Source organism: Trachinotus anak, unplaced genomic scaffold (assembly GCF_046630095.1).
Source record: "Trachinotus anak isolate AG129_WGS33_773 ecotype Australia unplaced genomic scaffold, CSIRO_AGI_Tana_v1 ptg000011l, whole genome shotgun sequence".
NCBI lineage: Eukaryota > Metazoa > Chordata > Actinopteri > Carangiformes > Carangidae > Trachinotus > Trachinotus anak.
Window position 1 is genome coordinate 27,025,419 of NW_027273862.1, and position 15,753 is coordinate 27,041,171.

A 15,753-nucleotide genomic window follows, 5' to 3' on the forward strand; every position below is an offset into this window, starting at 1 on the left:
ACAATGATAGATGTTTACTACATGAAGTCTGGATATTTTTATTGTCTTGTCTTGCTTTTCTCATCCATGTAATATATGTTTAGGTTTTTCTGTATTTTAGATGAGGTTAGGTTTTTCCTGACCAGTCAGACTTTGTTGAAGCAACGTGGCTGTTTCCCCAGATCTCAGTGGTTATGGTATCTCAGTGACTACAGCGGTGCCCTTACCACCCTAATCCTATGTGAAAGCCGCCCATTGATGTGGTAATAGCACACTTTTGCTGCATAGCATAAGTTTCAGTATAACGCCTGTCAGGGTCAGCTCACTCACTCACTCACACACACACACACACACACACACACACACACACACACACACCTTTTCACAGGTAAACCAAACGCAGCATTGTGGCTGGGGCTGCACTGAGATCGTACAGTTCACTTCACTTCACTGCAGGCTTTAAATAGTAATTCAACCAAAACTGCAGGAAACATGTTGACGAAACATCTGTAAATGTGTAATATGTCTGTTTTGTCCTGTCAGCAAAATCCCAACAACTTAAAAGGACAACAGACAGCTGGACCCGTAGCCTACGTTGCTAAATACTGAGAAGCAGAGAAAAAGCCCAGTGGTTGTGGTTTTACACAGAGCTGTCGCATCACCAAAAATATACTGCACTACTTGTCAAAGGGGAGGAGGAGGAGGAGGAGGAGGAGGAGGAGGAGGAGAGGAGAGATATCTTCCTCTCTTTCATAGTGGAGTATAAAATTTCAGGAAGCACTTTATTAGGTACAACTGTACACCTGCTAATTCATGCAATTATCCAATCAGCCAATCATGTGGCAGCAGTGCAATGTATACAATCAGCAAACTGATTCAACCATAAAAGACAAGATGAAGAAAAGAAAGGAAATTAGAGGAGGGCGGTTTTGATCAGTACACGCAGTCTTGCCAAGTTCAGTCAAAAGGAGCTCAAACCTTTCCACAGAGCTAATGATGGCTCATCAGCCCCCCACACAGCAGGCTGTGTTAATACAAAAACAATTATCACACAGTAAATTAACAAGCATCACAGGAAGTGTTTTTCTACAACATTAAATTGGACTGAGCAGCGGCTGCTTGCTTAGAGAGAGCAGAGTCAGTGTGGGTGCGTCTGGCCAGTTCGGCTGTCTCTGTACAGCATGTCATCACTATGAAATTAAATGAATACATCACTCTGTGGCTGCGCGGGGCACCGACCTGACAGCTCGTCTCCATCATGCTGCAGGAGACGGAGCTGCTGATACTTGTCAGCTGGAGAAGAATCATTTGCACAGAATGAGGGGTAAAAAGAGACTGAGTGCTCTCCAGCCTCGCCTCTTCCACTGATGGAAGCCTCCTCGGGGCCGCGAGAGGCCCCGGAAACACTAAACGAGCAGAAACACCGTTATCCTGATTTGACTCATGAAATAATCATCAGAGGCATTAACTCCACTTCACAGCAAGCGTTTATTTTATGAAGCGTTTAGTGGTAGCTATTGTATCCCTGCACTACAGCATATTTAATGAAGGAGAATAATCTATTGGCAGGCAGTCCATTTGTAATGAATAGTAGACAGTAAAAATGATATATCTGTTTTGGTGCTTCTCTGCTCAGAATACAAACAATGAGGCTTATCGCTGTTTAAAGGCTCTCTTTTCATGGCTGATCCTTTCAGTATTTAAAAAAAAAAAAACACTTTTTTTTTTTTTAAACTAATGACAGCTGCATGGATCAGACAGACCCCTAATGTGAGCATCCACAGCTTTCAAAAAAAAGAAAAATCCTCTTTGCATATCAAAGAAACAGAAATATTTTGGCCAGCAGTGGTAGAGAGAGGTCGGGTCGTGATTAGAATGTGTTTAAATGTAATGTGATCACTAATCTGCTGGGTATGTCTATATTTTCCGGACAAAGATGCACTTGAAAAGAAGTCGCTCATGTTTGAGCTCAAAACAAAACAAAAGTATAAAAATTAAACCCAATAGGTGCTGGTTAAATAATTCATTGAGGTTTTAATGTGCATAGCTGCAGGTATATTGTAGGTTAAGGGACAGAAAGAAAGACAGAAAGAACAGCTTTCTCTGCTCTGAAGCAAGTGGCCAAACTTTGTTTTTTATTTATCAAATTTAATGTATTTATAGAGCATTTTGAAAAACAGCAAACAGCTGACCAACTATATCAACACAGAGAATCAAATCAAATATAGCGAGGTGACATTTACATGCTTACAAATTGGATCACCTCTACACTCCATTAAACAATGGCCAGAACACAATAGATAAGGGCATATAAATGGCTACAAAGGACGCAGTGCTCGTGTCCTCCAAACTTGGACAAAAACAAGCTGCACTCACACCATTTGGAGTATCCTTTCAAAACCAAAAGGCTTTGTTGGCCAGTATATGATGAGCTTGCACCAGGAATGTAGACTTCAGAGGACAAAGGGACCCGGAACTGGGACAAAGCCTTAGATTTCCTTTTCATTTCTAAGAAAGTACACCAAAAAAATTCTTCTGCATTTCCAGGGATCTTATGCAATGACATTTTTGCAAGAGTTTAACTGTGCCACTGCATATTGAACATAACTGGTATAATCTCTGCTCTGGCTCCACAGTATTGGGACCTACATCTCTACATACACACCTCAGTAACTCCTTGCTACCACTCAGTCTCATTTCAAAAAAGAAAAGCACACACCTCTGAGCACTTGCACTGTACAAATGAACACGCTACAGCCATTTGTTTAAATTTTGGATGATATCTAATTTTGGGTGATATATAGCTCTTGTTCCTTACTTACTGTAAACCACTTCGGACAGAAGCGTCTCCCAAATGAATGTAATAATGTCTTTATTTCTCTTTTTTCATGAGTTGAAATAAAAGATTTAAGACTTTTTCTGTAAAATCAAACACACACGCACACACACACACACAGATATACCATGATGAGATCCTGAGGCCCATTGTCTTGCCATTCATCCGCCGCCATCACCTCATGTTGCAGTGTGATGTACACAATTCCTGGAAGCTTAAAACGTAGTCACCAGACATGTCACCCACTGAGCGTGTCTGAGATGCTCTGGGTCTGTGTACGTCAGTGTGTTCCTCTTCCTGCCAATATGCAGCCACTTCACACAGTCACTGAAGAGGAGCAGTCCAACAATCAACAACCTGATCAATCCCCAGAAAAAAATGTACGTCTGTGGGCCAAGTCGCACACATGTGCAATGCTGTGTAATCAGCATCTTGATGTGCCACACCTGCCAGGTGGAGGGATGATCTTGGCAAAGGAGAACATGGATTTAAACACATTTCTGAGGAAAATGTGAGAGAAAGACGCCTTTTGTGCGCTTAGAAAATCTTCATGAAAAATGGAAGCAAAAAACACTGTTTTTGTTCAGTGTAGTTTTGTGAGGAGTAGAAAAAGAGGTGCTCATATCATATAAACCTAACACATGAATCCTGTACCTTCAAGCACTCAGACTTATCATTTCTCTTTACCAATGTAGAAATGTACGCAGCAAACTGTTCTAAAATATAATGAGATCTCTACATCCCACAAACCTGTTTTGTTACAGAAACCATTTCTTTGTAGAAATTAGTTTTACTGAAAACTGGTCTTCGGGGAGGGTGGCTGATAAATCCAGAGTAATGGGAACATTATTTCCTGAAGGAGATGTGGCTGTTTAAATATTTTCTAGGATAAATTTTCTTTGGTGTGAGCACCAAAAATGAAATTTCTATCACTTTTATTGTAATTGGGTGGAGGCAGACACTTACAGAACTGTGCAAAGGTTTCAGGCACTTTAGATGTTTTGATTCTTTCCGATCATACAATACCATCAAGGAGGCGTCAGATCGGTCCTGAATTCATTCTGCAGCATGACCCCAAACAGTCAGCCAGAGACATAAAGAAGTACCTTCAGAGACAAGAAGAACAAGGAGTCCTGAAATAGATGGTCTGGCCCCCAGAGAGCCCTGGTCTCAACATCATGGAGTCAGTGTGGGATCACATGAAGAGTACAGTGAATTCTTTTGAAAGCATTGTTACTTCACTTTAAGTGCCTTAAAATTTAACTTAGCACTGTATGTGAAAACCTGGAGAAATAAAAACTTAAGTATAGTCTGTATATGAAATATTTTTTTGTTTTGTGTTTTTTTTACTTTGGAGAAAACTGATCCCTCATGAAGCTTATTGTTAGTTGGGTTAAATACTTTCCAAACTGTGGATGAAAAGGTTGAGTCCACTCTCGTTACTGATACTTCCGCAGTGTTGGGAAGCTACTTTGAAAGCATAACTTTGCAAGCTACCAATTACTTTACACTGGAGGAAGTTGAACTACAGCAAAACTATAGGGAGAGTTTGGTTAAATAAAGATTCTTAGAAACAGTAAGTTTTAACCACTTTGTTTTGTAAAGAATAACTGCTTCAGTATGGTCATGGTGATTCTTCCTCGGGCTGAGATTCAGGAGGTTTATCCATGATGATGTTGGGTGATTAACACCTGCCCCTGGCTTTTGCACATGCACAGGGGAATGGGCATACTTCACAGGAGGTGGGGCTGATCATGGTTATGATGATTTCATTAAAAAAAAAAATTCACTTCCATTTGTAGTTTCAGTTAACTACGTAAAAATGGCAAAAAAAAAAAAGCCATTTATTTACTTGAACTCTTATGCAAATAAGAATGTAGCAAGCTACTGCAAAATTGGGCTGTGATATGTACAAAGCAGAGCTAATCAAGCGGCTGTGATTTAAAGTTTCACAGCAGTTTAGCTGCAGACCATTTCCTCATTCAACTGAGGAAACATTCAAGGCGAGTTATCACCAGTGATGCCGTAACTGTTTTTATAATGTCGGACATGTGGGACGTAGGAAGAACTGAACTAATTGTTATGCCTCTCCCCATTTTCCTCACAATATTAGAAATGTGCTGAGACCAGGGAAGATAGTGATTCAAACTGCTGAGTAATAAATAAACAACCAGCAGTGGCAGGGTTGCAGGCTGCGCCTCCTGAGATGGGAGATTGTGGGCTGTGGGGGGGTCTCTGCAGTGCGGTGACAGGTCTGGGAAGAAGCTGTTGAGGTGACAAGTGGTCTTCATCAAAATGCACTGGTGTCATCTGTAAGAGAAAAGTTTTGGAAATGAATGGCTGTCGGAGAATGCTGCGTTGGCTGTATATCATCCTGGACTTATTCTTCGCCCCCTGTGTCATGCAGCTATTTTATGGAGGGCAGCTGACATCCAATTATCTGCTCAGTAGGGAGGTCAACACTCTGGAGCTTGTCTGTGGAACGAGAGGAGGAGGTGGTAAACCAGATACTATGATGGAAAAATGCACCCATGCCCTCAACTACTGACCTGGAAAATGTGACCAGGATTGATTGAGAGACATTGTGCTTCAGTTGTCACAGGGAGATTATCCTTGATGGGGGTTTCTGGATTTAGCAGACGCTCTCATCATGCAGGGTGAGGGCAGATAGGTGTAACTTTCACAACTGAGCCTGTTCTCAAGGTATATGGCTCAAAGGGGTGTGATGAGCACAAGGGAATCAATTCTCATTTTCACAGTTTGGAGTGTTTTCAGTATTACATTATTAGCAGCAAAGCACAGTGCGAGGCAGAGTTCTTGGTGGTGACGTCCATCAGGGATGAGGGTGATGCTGCTCGGTGTAAACAGATCATGGTCAGGCCGGGGAAGGTGGGCTCATTGATTTACAGTGTGCAGAGGAGAACGGGAAGCAAATCCACATGGGTGATTCAAGACATGGGTCAGGAATAGTTTTCTATGCATTTGTAACGCTGGCATTGCTGATTTTATAACATGAGTGAGCTAACAAACCCACCTAGTATTCTATTGTAAATAAGTAAATCACCACAGACCAAGATGTGGTTCCCTTTAATCACCCTGAGAGTTTCCTTCCAAAACGAGACAGGAAAAACCCCAACTTTCTTGAAAACCCTGGTACAACTAGTCAGTCTCTCAATTACTACCTCACCTGCCCCAAGGTTGAAAGACATTTTTGGGGATTCGAATGTTTTTCTGCCAGAAAGCCATTTTTCAGCTGAGAAGCTGGTGAAGGTCTCTGGGGTCTGAAGACTGTTGGACAGGTGGAGGAGGTCTGGATGTGTCTGGGGTGTCATGGGAGGGGGGTCCCTGTCATTCAAACTAACAAATATAGTGGACGTTTCAAGGAAGTGTGAGCCAGGGTGAGTCTAAGATTGCCTTTTTGTTGCCAGAGAGCAGCAGAGTCTTTGTCATGCTGGGAGAGTAATTTATTTTTTCCCTGTAGGCTTGGTGTTCTTCAGGGCTCCTTCCCTGTAGGACTCTTCAGCAGACGCAGAGCTGCTCTGGCCAATGACGTGTTTTGTTTTTGAAGGCTTCCTCACAGAAGCAGAGGCAGCAACTGAACAAATGTTGGTGTCAAAACTGTCTTCAACGCCTCTGATATGTGGCCCACTTTGAGTGCCTTCACACACACACACAGCTAACCAGTTATTACCATTTAGCTCCTTTTATAAAGCGTTTTTTCTCTTCTATACCCACTTTACGCTGCCTGCTCTGCACCAAATGGCAGACAAAGACAGACACCAGCTAGCTGGCAATGAAAGAGCCAGATCATTTTTCTTTGAGTGTGGAAACCAAAATAGAGCTAAAAAGCAGACTGAAAATTAAACATTCATCTGGAGAACTGAAACTCGACTCCGAATGGATGCTATCTCCATAGGAGACACTTTCCATCACACCCCTCTCTCTCCTTGTTCCAGACTGTCAAATAAAGCAACATGTAAAAAAAAATAAAAAATCTTGCTAGAAACTTTATGAAACTTTATAAGTTATTCTGCCACTAAATTGCCAACATAGTAAAAGTAAATTAATACAACTTAAAAAAAAATCAAGTCTGCAGTGTTGTAAGTCTGGTTTACATTATCATTATCTGTCCCATTAACAAACATGCAGTTATATCCAACTTTGCCAAAATGGTTTTCACACACCAGCAACAATGACAGAAGAGAAACTAGAACATAACCTGCAGAACAAAGACTGCAATTCTGGGTACAGATTTCTGTATTTTGGTCAGTCTGTGTTTGTTCACAGAAGATGAGTGAGGAGAAAAGGGAATCGTTCTTATGCAGCATTTATACTGGATTTCATCCATTTCTGTAGAGCAAATACAGGAGAAGAATAATCCAGGGTGTGCAGTGTGGAAACTGGTTTCTGTCTGAGGTGAGAGGGCCCGCCTCATCCCCCACCTCCGCTCCACAGGGGAGATGAGGAGTTCAGGATGGAAGCTGGCAGGTTTCCTGTTTCTATCATTTACACTCAATTCAGTCCCATCTGATGGCAAAATATATTTTAAAATATTCTGCATATGAAGTTTAAGCAAAAAATAAAAAGAGATTCATGGCGGCTACCCGGCACAGCACCAAACACCTGCCAGGAGCTAATACACAAACTGAACAACTGACAACAATGTTAAAATTTTGGCATATTAATTTTTAGCAATATGTCACACCACCTGTTTTTCAAGGCTGTTATATAGAGTATGTGTTGGAGTCAGATGATGTGTGTTAAAACTACAAAAGGGAGATAATGAAAATACTTTATCTGCCAGGACTGTAGAGATTCTAGGAGTGAGTTAAATACCATGTGAAGGTCCTGGATCTGGGCAACATTTACAAGTATTCATTTGTACATTGCTTTTGTCCAAAAGAACGTACAATTCGAGCAGCAACACAGAGGTGCAGTACCTTTTGGAATTAGCCGGGACTTAGATGGAGTCAGGCTCTGCCAAGATGGCGACGGCAGAGAAGCTCACGTTGAGATTCAAAACCACTCTTCAGAAACCTATGGGTGACATCAGGGAGGCTATGGTACAGTCCGAGCCAGGTTACATATAGTTGTAAGCTGGGAATTTTAAAGTCATGCATACGCTTACTGATTTCACTGCAAAAGATTTGAATAAGCATTGTTCTTGAGCTCAAGTCGAACTCAATGCTCATCTAACAATTATTTTGCACTGGGGAACATATTGACTGCATCCAACTTCCCCGTGCTTACTCATCAATATTCCCAAACTTTTACCACAGTCTAGTTTAACAAGTCCCTCTCTTCCATCACTGTGTGTGCGTTTTCAGCTCTCGCCACACATCGATTTCAGCTCAGCATGTTTCCTTGACAGAGAGGAACCTGCAGCCGCTTATGAACTGAGGCGTGGAGGGAGAGACAGAGTGACAAAGGGCAGGCAGATGAACAGAGCAGCTGGAGGAGCTGGCTGAGCATCTTTAGTGTTTGAGTGCTCAGGTGGGAAGAGCAGTGGAGAGACTGGGCTTTGAGTTACTTCATCACAGAGCTGCTACCACTTGCTGACAATGAGAGCGTTACTGGGACCCACAAAACTGCTGCCTAGACAGAAATGAGGTCCTTTTGTTCTATTCAGCCTAGTGGAGCAGCAATAAACCTTCCCTCCCATTCCCCAGTGCTGGGCACAAGAAGAAGAAAAAAAAGCTTCTTCTGCTTTTGCAGCAGGTACCAAGAAATGCGCGCAATGAAAAGACATTTCTACTTTGAGGATAAGGAGAGTGGAGGATGAGAGGAGGGAGGAGAGAAGGATATTATCATATTGGAAAAGCAGAGCTGGCAAAGGAGGTGTGAAGAAGGAGGAGAGGATGGTTTGATTGTGCTCAGAGAAAAATGAAGTAAAGAAGGGACAGAGAGGGAATGTGTGATTAGATTTGGCTGGTCGGTAGAGCTAGCTGTGTGTTAGCAGGCTGAATGGGAGGCCTGTGTTATAATGGGGAAGAATGTGCATCAGGCGAGAGCTCTAATAGGGCCTTCAGAGAGGATTCAGAGGTTCAGAACAAATCCTCAGTCACAATGGAGCACAGGTCGGCACTGAGCCGGTCAAGGCTCTGTCCATCTTGCCAAATTTAATTACACTCGCAGTGTGGCGGTCTGACTCACACAACACCTCATCGCAAAATAACTTCAGCCTCCCACGACTTGTCTCAGCTGGATTTGCATCCGAATGTCTCCTTTATGATTCCCAACAAAGCATCATATTTGAAGTGACATGAAAGGTAAAAATCAAATCAAATAGGTGGTTTATTCTTCTGAAATACATGTCATAATATTCACTCTGTATTTCAGCTGTAAATCTTACATCAGTTCAACAAAATTACAAGAAAAATAGCCTATTTTCTCTTTTATCCCCAGTGGTGCCTGGTAATACAGTTAAGTTTTAGTTTTATATGCTGAGATTGTACGATACCCACATTTGAAATGTCTGCCACCTCAACTGCAATGTTTTTTTTTCTTCCAGAAACAGTATCCCATTACTCCGGATGATCCACAAATCTCACTGTAAACACACACTTTTAGATCCACAAATCCTCTTCCACAGTAGGTTATGGTGGGTGGATGGGTCAACAAAGATGACTTCTACCAGGAAGACAATTGTGCACATCCCCTTGACTATATCAAAAGTAAATACTGGGTTCTTCTAAGAAAGTAGCAATAACAGTTTTTGTGCCGAGTGTTTTGGTTTGAGAACCTGTTCCTCAAAGATAATAAAACCAGTTTCTGTACCACTGGGGGTAAAGTACAAAAATATGTATTCATAATCTGGGAGAACAGATCCTTTCAAAGTGAACATCTCTACCACAGCCACTCATTTCTGAACAAAATGTCATAGACTCAGTATATCTAAAAACTAGGTGGCCTCCGAGCATAGCTGAGTGTCTTTGTTACAACATTTTCTCAGACCGAGCACTGCTCCAAGCTGCATATACTGCATGGTGCATGTCATTGTGCCCGGAGGAGGAGGGCAGTACAATCAGTTAGCTCCATTTAGCCTCGCTGTTGTTTGGCCAGCCTGCTGTGCGACAATTACGCCTACAGGTAATGTGAGAGAGAGCAAGATAGAGACTGACAGAAAGACACAGGGAACTAAAAGGAAGCTCTGAAGGTCACCTTTAAAGCACAGCAGGGGGCATTACATTTCTCCTCATAGAGTGGATCATACAGTTGGTGCTTAAAGAGAAATGAGTGCACATACAAACCACTGAAGAAGAGGTATTATTGAGTAAAAGGAGTAGTACCACAAAAGAAGACTCCTCCAATGACAATCAAGTCCATTTGATGTTTTTTATATAATACAAGACAGCAAAATAAGCAGTCAACGCCATGACAGTGTATTTCCTCCTTGAGCTGCAGTGAACCAATGACAGGTTATATGACGTATGAATCCCTGGCTGTCTGAATCTGTTGTTATGAGACTAAGAAACCAATCCTGTCAATTTGTGGGAACCGGGGGAAACTGAACCAGACCTTGTCAGATTAGAGAGCAAGAGTCAGCATGAGCACAACCACTAACACTGTGTCAGCCACTGCCAGTTCCAAGCTAACAGCAAAAGATGCTAACTATGCTAACCATTCTGATACATCTTCTAGTTGCCGATTTCGGTCTCAACAGACTCCTCATCTGAGTCTGGGTCTGACTGAGGCTCAAACTTGTGTCCGAGTCTCTCTGATGTTTCCTCCTCTAACCGTCTTGACGCTCTCTGCTCTTTAACCTGTCAGCCAAGCACAAGCAGCGGTAACGAGGAAGTAGCATAGCAGAGAATTTTGTTCAGTTCAAATTCCATCTGGAGAGGAACTAGTACTAGTACTACTAAGTACTCATAATGCAAAACTGTCCAGATCATTGTTTTATGTTGATATTCCATATTACAACTTGGCTAATTATTTCTGATGAATTAATATGTAAGAAAAATTTTCATATTGGGTAATTTAATATAAGCACATTATAGGTTTCATATTGAAAAATCTGTGTTATATGTTATAAATTTTGCTCACAATATAAAGTCTTAAACTGTCATCATATTTTTGACAGTTTGAGCTGAAATGTTTTATCATTTCTCCCAAAGTAGCTTCGGTGTTGCAGCTACCTTTCTGAAGCACTGTAGTATTCACTTAGCGAGACAGAGCTTTGGCAAAAAATACTGTTTCTGGAAAATTATGATTTTACACAACCAAACTCTAACAGCAAATACGAGGAAATGCATTTGCAACCGGATTACATTTTTTATTAACGTAATGATGTTATGTTGTTAATTTAAAGCTGCTGTTAATAAATGTAATGCTTCATCCATTTAAAAAATATGTTGCCTCTTAATATAATCCAGCCAGTGTTTCCTACAACCGTATTTGTTTTTCCATTTTAGTTGTATAGAAGCAAAATTTCTAGGAAAACAGGGTTGAGTACCTCTGTTGCTATTTTTCAGGGAAGAATAACTGGTTGCTTTGTTTACTACATTTTAGGGTACTAGCTTTCTAAGCTGAGGTGCTCTGCTTCACTCACATGGTTTTGCCTTTGTCTTAACTCCAAGCAAACACACACACACACACACTTCCAAGCATGTTCACTTTGACTGTGTGTTTTGCAGAAGTGAAAGCTTTTACCTTCAGAGGAATGGAGGAAAAAAATCAATGTTGCCTGCCCTTTTTAAAAACAATTCACACTTGTACAGTTTCTCAAGGGGCTGGGAGAGAGCTCGCCGCTGCCACTTGCTGAAGTCCTACACTCATCACGTTCTGCAGAAACATTCATTCAATAAGACTCCTTGAAAGAGCCAAGAAAACATTGCCAATGTTTAAATTATTATTAAGAGAAAAAAAAAGATGTGTAAACATTTCTCTTCTCTGGCAGCTTCACAACAGCTCAGTTACAATGCCATGTGTTCTAGTTATCAGTGCAACAGCCACGGTCAGACGCTGTAGGTCTGTTTATGCGGGGTTATCTCTCTGCCCTGAGCATACAGGAGGAAACGCTGCATTTTTCCACCCTCCATCACCTGCTGACTTACACTAACAGTGGAGTACTCGCACACTGATCTTCTCTTTCCTACATCTCGTCAACAGACATCTGCAAACAGCTATGAGTAAGATGAAAAGTCATCTCTGGGTTTAATTTAAAAACTAGAGAGCTCGGTAATCCATGGAAGTAAAGTTGTGCTGTAAAGGAGCTGCAGGCCAAATTGAAGAGGATTAGAGATGGATTACCTGTGTTCTGACTCGTGGATGGAGAATATGACTCCCGACGTGGAGGACTTCTGCTGGATGGAGGCCAAGAAGGTAAACTCGCTTTTACTTCTGAACAGCTGCACCACTTTCTCTGTGATGTGTGCCGGGGCGTGAACTGCTCTCCCAACATCTGAGGGAACAAAGTAAAGTGGAAAGAAATCATAAGCTTGTGTAAACTCTTTACACAGGCTGTCTGCCTCCTCCGCGTGTACTTGCCAAAAGTGCAAGCAACACATTAAGTTAGTTAATCACATGGTGAAACACAAAATAACACCTTTAAACTTGGATAAAAAAAAATTCTCATGAATCAGTTCTGTCTGGCAGTCTGTGTGAAAAAAAAATCTGTTGATTCCAAACAGGCTTCATACACCAAACTAGGGCCTGTAAACTGCAGCAACATTTCAACAGTAAACTTTATGTACATGTGTTTCTGTGGACTTTAAAAGAGAACTTTCAGGACAGACAGATATAGAAGAATCATCAAAATCACCAAAAATAAAGATTCCACTCTTGGTAAATCATCTACCCTAATCATCACCTACTTCTGAACAGAGCTCTCACCCATTGTGTTATTCGCTTTCATATGATAATTTCAATGTATAACAGTTTCAGTCTTTGTAGCTTTGGTCATCATTTATATCACTTATGACAACTTTGCACTTACCAAAGTAATAACTGAGGTATGGAAAACTTGAATATCGCCACCAGTGGCACAGCTTGTGAACAGGCAAGGCTGGCAACTGCTTGGGGCCTCAGGCTATTACGGGCTCCCTGACAAACGTAACTCCATAGCAGTGTCACAAAATGCAGCTCTCTAACTCTTAAACAACCAATGGATGATCTGCAGTGACATCTCAGTACCAAAGCTCCCTAAAGGGAGCCCATTTAGAATAAAAACGATGGGGATCAGTGATTGGTTAAGTACGCCCACTCACATCTTTGTCTGGCTGATGATTTGTGAACTGAACGTGCTGCTGCTCTGTCCCACCCACAGAGCACCGTTAGTCACAAGAGCTTCTTCACCGTGAAGGAGATGAGTTAAGATCTGTCCAAAAAGTCAATAGATATTTCACTAACTTCTTTTGTAAAAAGTAGCTGAAGGGTTTTAAAAGTCATCAAATCTAGTGAGCAAATCAATTAATATCCAAAACTGCTCAGTAGGAAACCTCCTTAAAGGGCTTTATGTGTTGATAATCACTGCCTTTATAATCTGTCTTATTTAAAATGTGACACCAATGAAGTTAGTTAGTTTAGTTATCTATCTAGGTATTTATTGTTCTTTATAATATACATTTTGAAAATTACAAGATTTTTCATGTTCTTTATATTTTGAAATTTTGAAGTTTAGATTTTGCACATTTTTCCTTGGTGTCATTTTGTTTATTACATAATGGTAATGAACACCATTAGAAGAGCCACCTGGTAATTTCTTGCCCACCAGACTCTAGAATCACCACTGAATGCCACAACAGAAAAAACAACAACACAAGCAGTCAGAAAATTACACAACTAAAACTCAAGCCACCATTTAAAAATAAAGAAACTAGAGCTTTTGTTGAAGTATAAAAGCCACAATATGCAGTATTAACTAGAGCGGGTGGCTGGTTTGTTTTCCCACTACAAATTTCTGATGTTTTGTATTACAGCCTCAACTCAAATGAGTTTTAATATTGATGTCATGCTTTTCAGATACTGTTTTTCATTTGTGTCAACATGCAAAGAAAAGAACTCCCAGCCTTAAAAGACAGCTATTGTGCAGACGATGATGAAAAAAATGTTACTGTGTTCAAGGACATCAGAACACACGATAACTGACTCACACAGCATCAGACACAGTTTGCTTCTTTACAAAGCATTGCTTGTAAATGCGATGCAGTGAGTTTTTCCACTTATCCTTTGTAAAATAGCATCAATTTTCACAAAGAGTGAAGGTAACTTAAGGTCGACTTACAAATCAGTACAAGTTGATTTCATGCTGTATGAAAATTATATAAAACCAGTGGCTGTCTCGAAGGTAAGAAAACATGGCAGGCTATGGATATGGACATTATGAGCAACGCTTGTGGTAATCCAGTCAGTGGGTGGTTCAACACTTTGACTCAGACTGAAATTTGATAGATTAACATAGAATTTTGAACAGAAATTCATGCTCTCCAAAAGATGAATCTACTGACTTTGGTGATCCCCTCAATTTTCTAGGGCCACCATCAGTTTGACATTGGTGATTAAAATGTCTCAATAACTAGTGAATTATCTGATGGATTCTCTGTTTGGCACAGACATTCATTTATACGCTAAAGTTAGCATTTAGGTCAAAGCACTGCTGTCTCTGCAGTGACAGCAGTGCTTTGAGTAGACTGTTACTGTAGACTTGTTTCCTGTGGTCCATTCCTACCACCAAAACTGAACTCTGCAGGACAATAAAAATTAACATAAAAAAAAAAAAAAAAAAAGTCCTTGCGAACGAAAGTTTAGAAATATAGGCATTTTGTGTAAATGTGAGCATTCACGTAAGAGAGGAAACCTGCGAAAATCACAGCAGCATCACTAAACGTGTGTCAGCCACCAGAACTGATGGAACAAGAGGCTCCTGTGGTTCTGCACTCGCAGCTGTACAGGACACACAGTCCAATGGAGAGGAGCCTGTGGCTGTCTCAGTGCAGGGCTTTTAAATCTCCCCAGGGTGACAGTGGCCTGCCTGCCCTCACACTCAGCCTCCCTGCTGTCACAGCCCAGTCGATGGAGCGCCACTTCCCCCAGCTTCCCCTGGTTCTCCAACCTGCTGGCTTCCTGACTAGACTCTGTCATTAGATCATTCCTTCAAATCTGCAGAGACACTTAACACTGTCTGTGCTTTAACCTGACCAACAAGTAAAAAAAAAAAAAAAAAAAAGTTTTCACCTTAATTGAATCCCATTTAAACTGCAGCTGCCGCCTCATGTGTAAGTGCTTAATACAGTCAAGTTCACACTCTTTACAGCCGTGATCAATACCAACAAATTGTAGCAATAAGTCCAACTCAAAAGAGGCTGCAAACAAACCAAAGCAGACCCCTACTTCTGTGCATACGAGCTTGACTGCAAATGAGAATGGAGTTGAATTGGATTTTATCTGCAGTGATTAACTACACAACTCACCTCCCCTCAAAGTACAGCCAAGGCCAGAGGATTCATGATTTGGCCGGCTCAGACACTGAGGCTAAACACCTGAATTTATCCTTTACTTTAAGTGCTAAAAGTGCTATGTGCTAAAAATGTAACAATCCTTATACCTAAACTACTAAAAAGATAGTTTGTCATTGCTTTCCTCAACAACCGATGTGAACATTTTTTTTTTTTTTTTTTTAAATCTGGTGTCCCCATTTGCAGGGCAACATGCCCAGTGAGTCCAGGCACCTAAATGACAAAATACTGTAGGTTGTTTGTCACTGCTTTCCATAATGACCCTGTGTGTTTTCTGATCTGCCAACTCCATGGAATGTAGGTAGGAGACGGGATAAAAACACAAGTCTCCAGTGCCAAAGTTAGACACTTCATGCACCCAAGGGAAGAGGAAGTCATCCATTGTGACCTCCTCCTGAAAAGTTTTGTGGCATTATAATACATCACACTACTCCAGGCTTCGCTTCAGGGAGAGGAAAGTCATTATACACATGACATCACCCC

At 41.2% G+C, this 15,753-nt stretch overlaps 1 protein-coding gene across 6 annotated transcripts in view; it reads right to left on the reverse strand.

Annotated features, from left to right (window-relative positions):
- Positions 1-15,753, reverse strand: part of LOC139628098 (protein kinase C-binding protein NELL1-like) — a 245,478-nt gene that overhangs the window by 198,547 nt on the left and 31,178 nt on the right. For 4 of the 6 annotated variants that reach the window (XR_011692683.1, XR_011692684.1, XM_071489463.1 and 1 more), the window contains exon 3: positions 12,068-12,218. Coding sequence is in view for 4 of the 6 variants with exons in the window: in XM_071489463.1 (XP_071345564.1) it covers positions 12,068-12,218 (151 nt within the window). In the remaining 2 variants the exon portion in view is untranslated. Of the gene's footprint in view, positions 1-2,355; positions 2,488-2,942; positions 3,306-12,067; positions 12,219-15,753 lie in introns of those variants that run through there. The other 2 variants (XM_071489466.1, XM_071489465.1) reach the window with 2 other exon arrangements.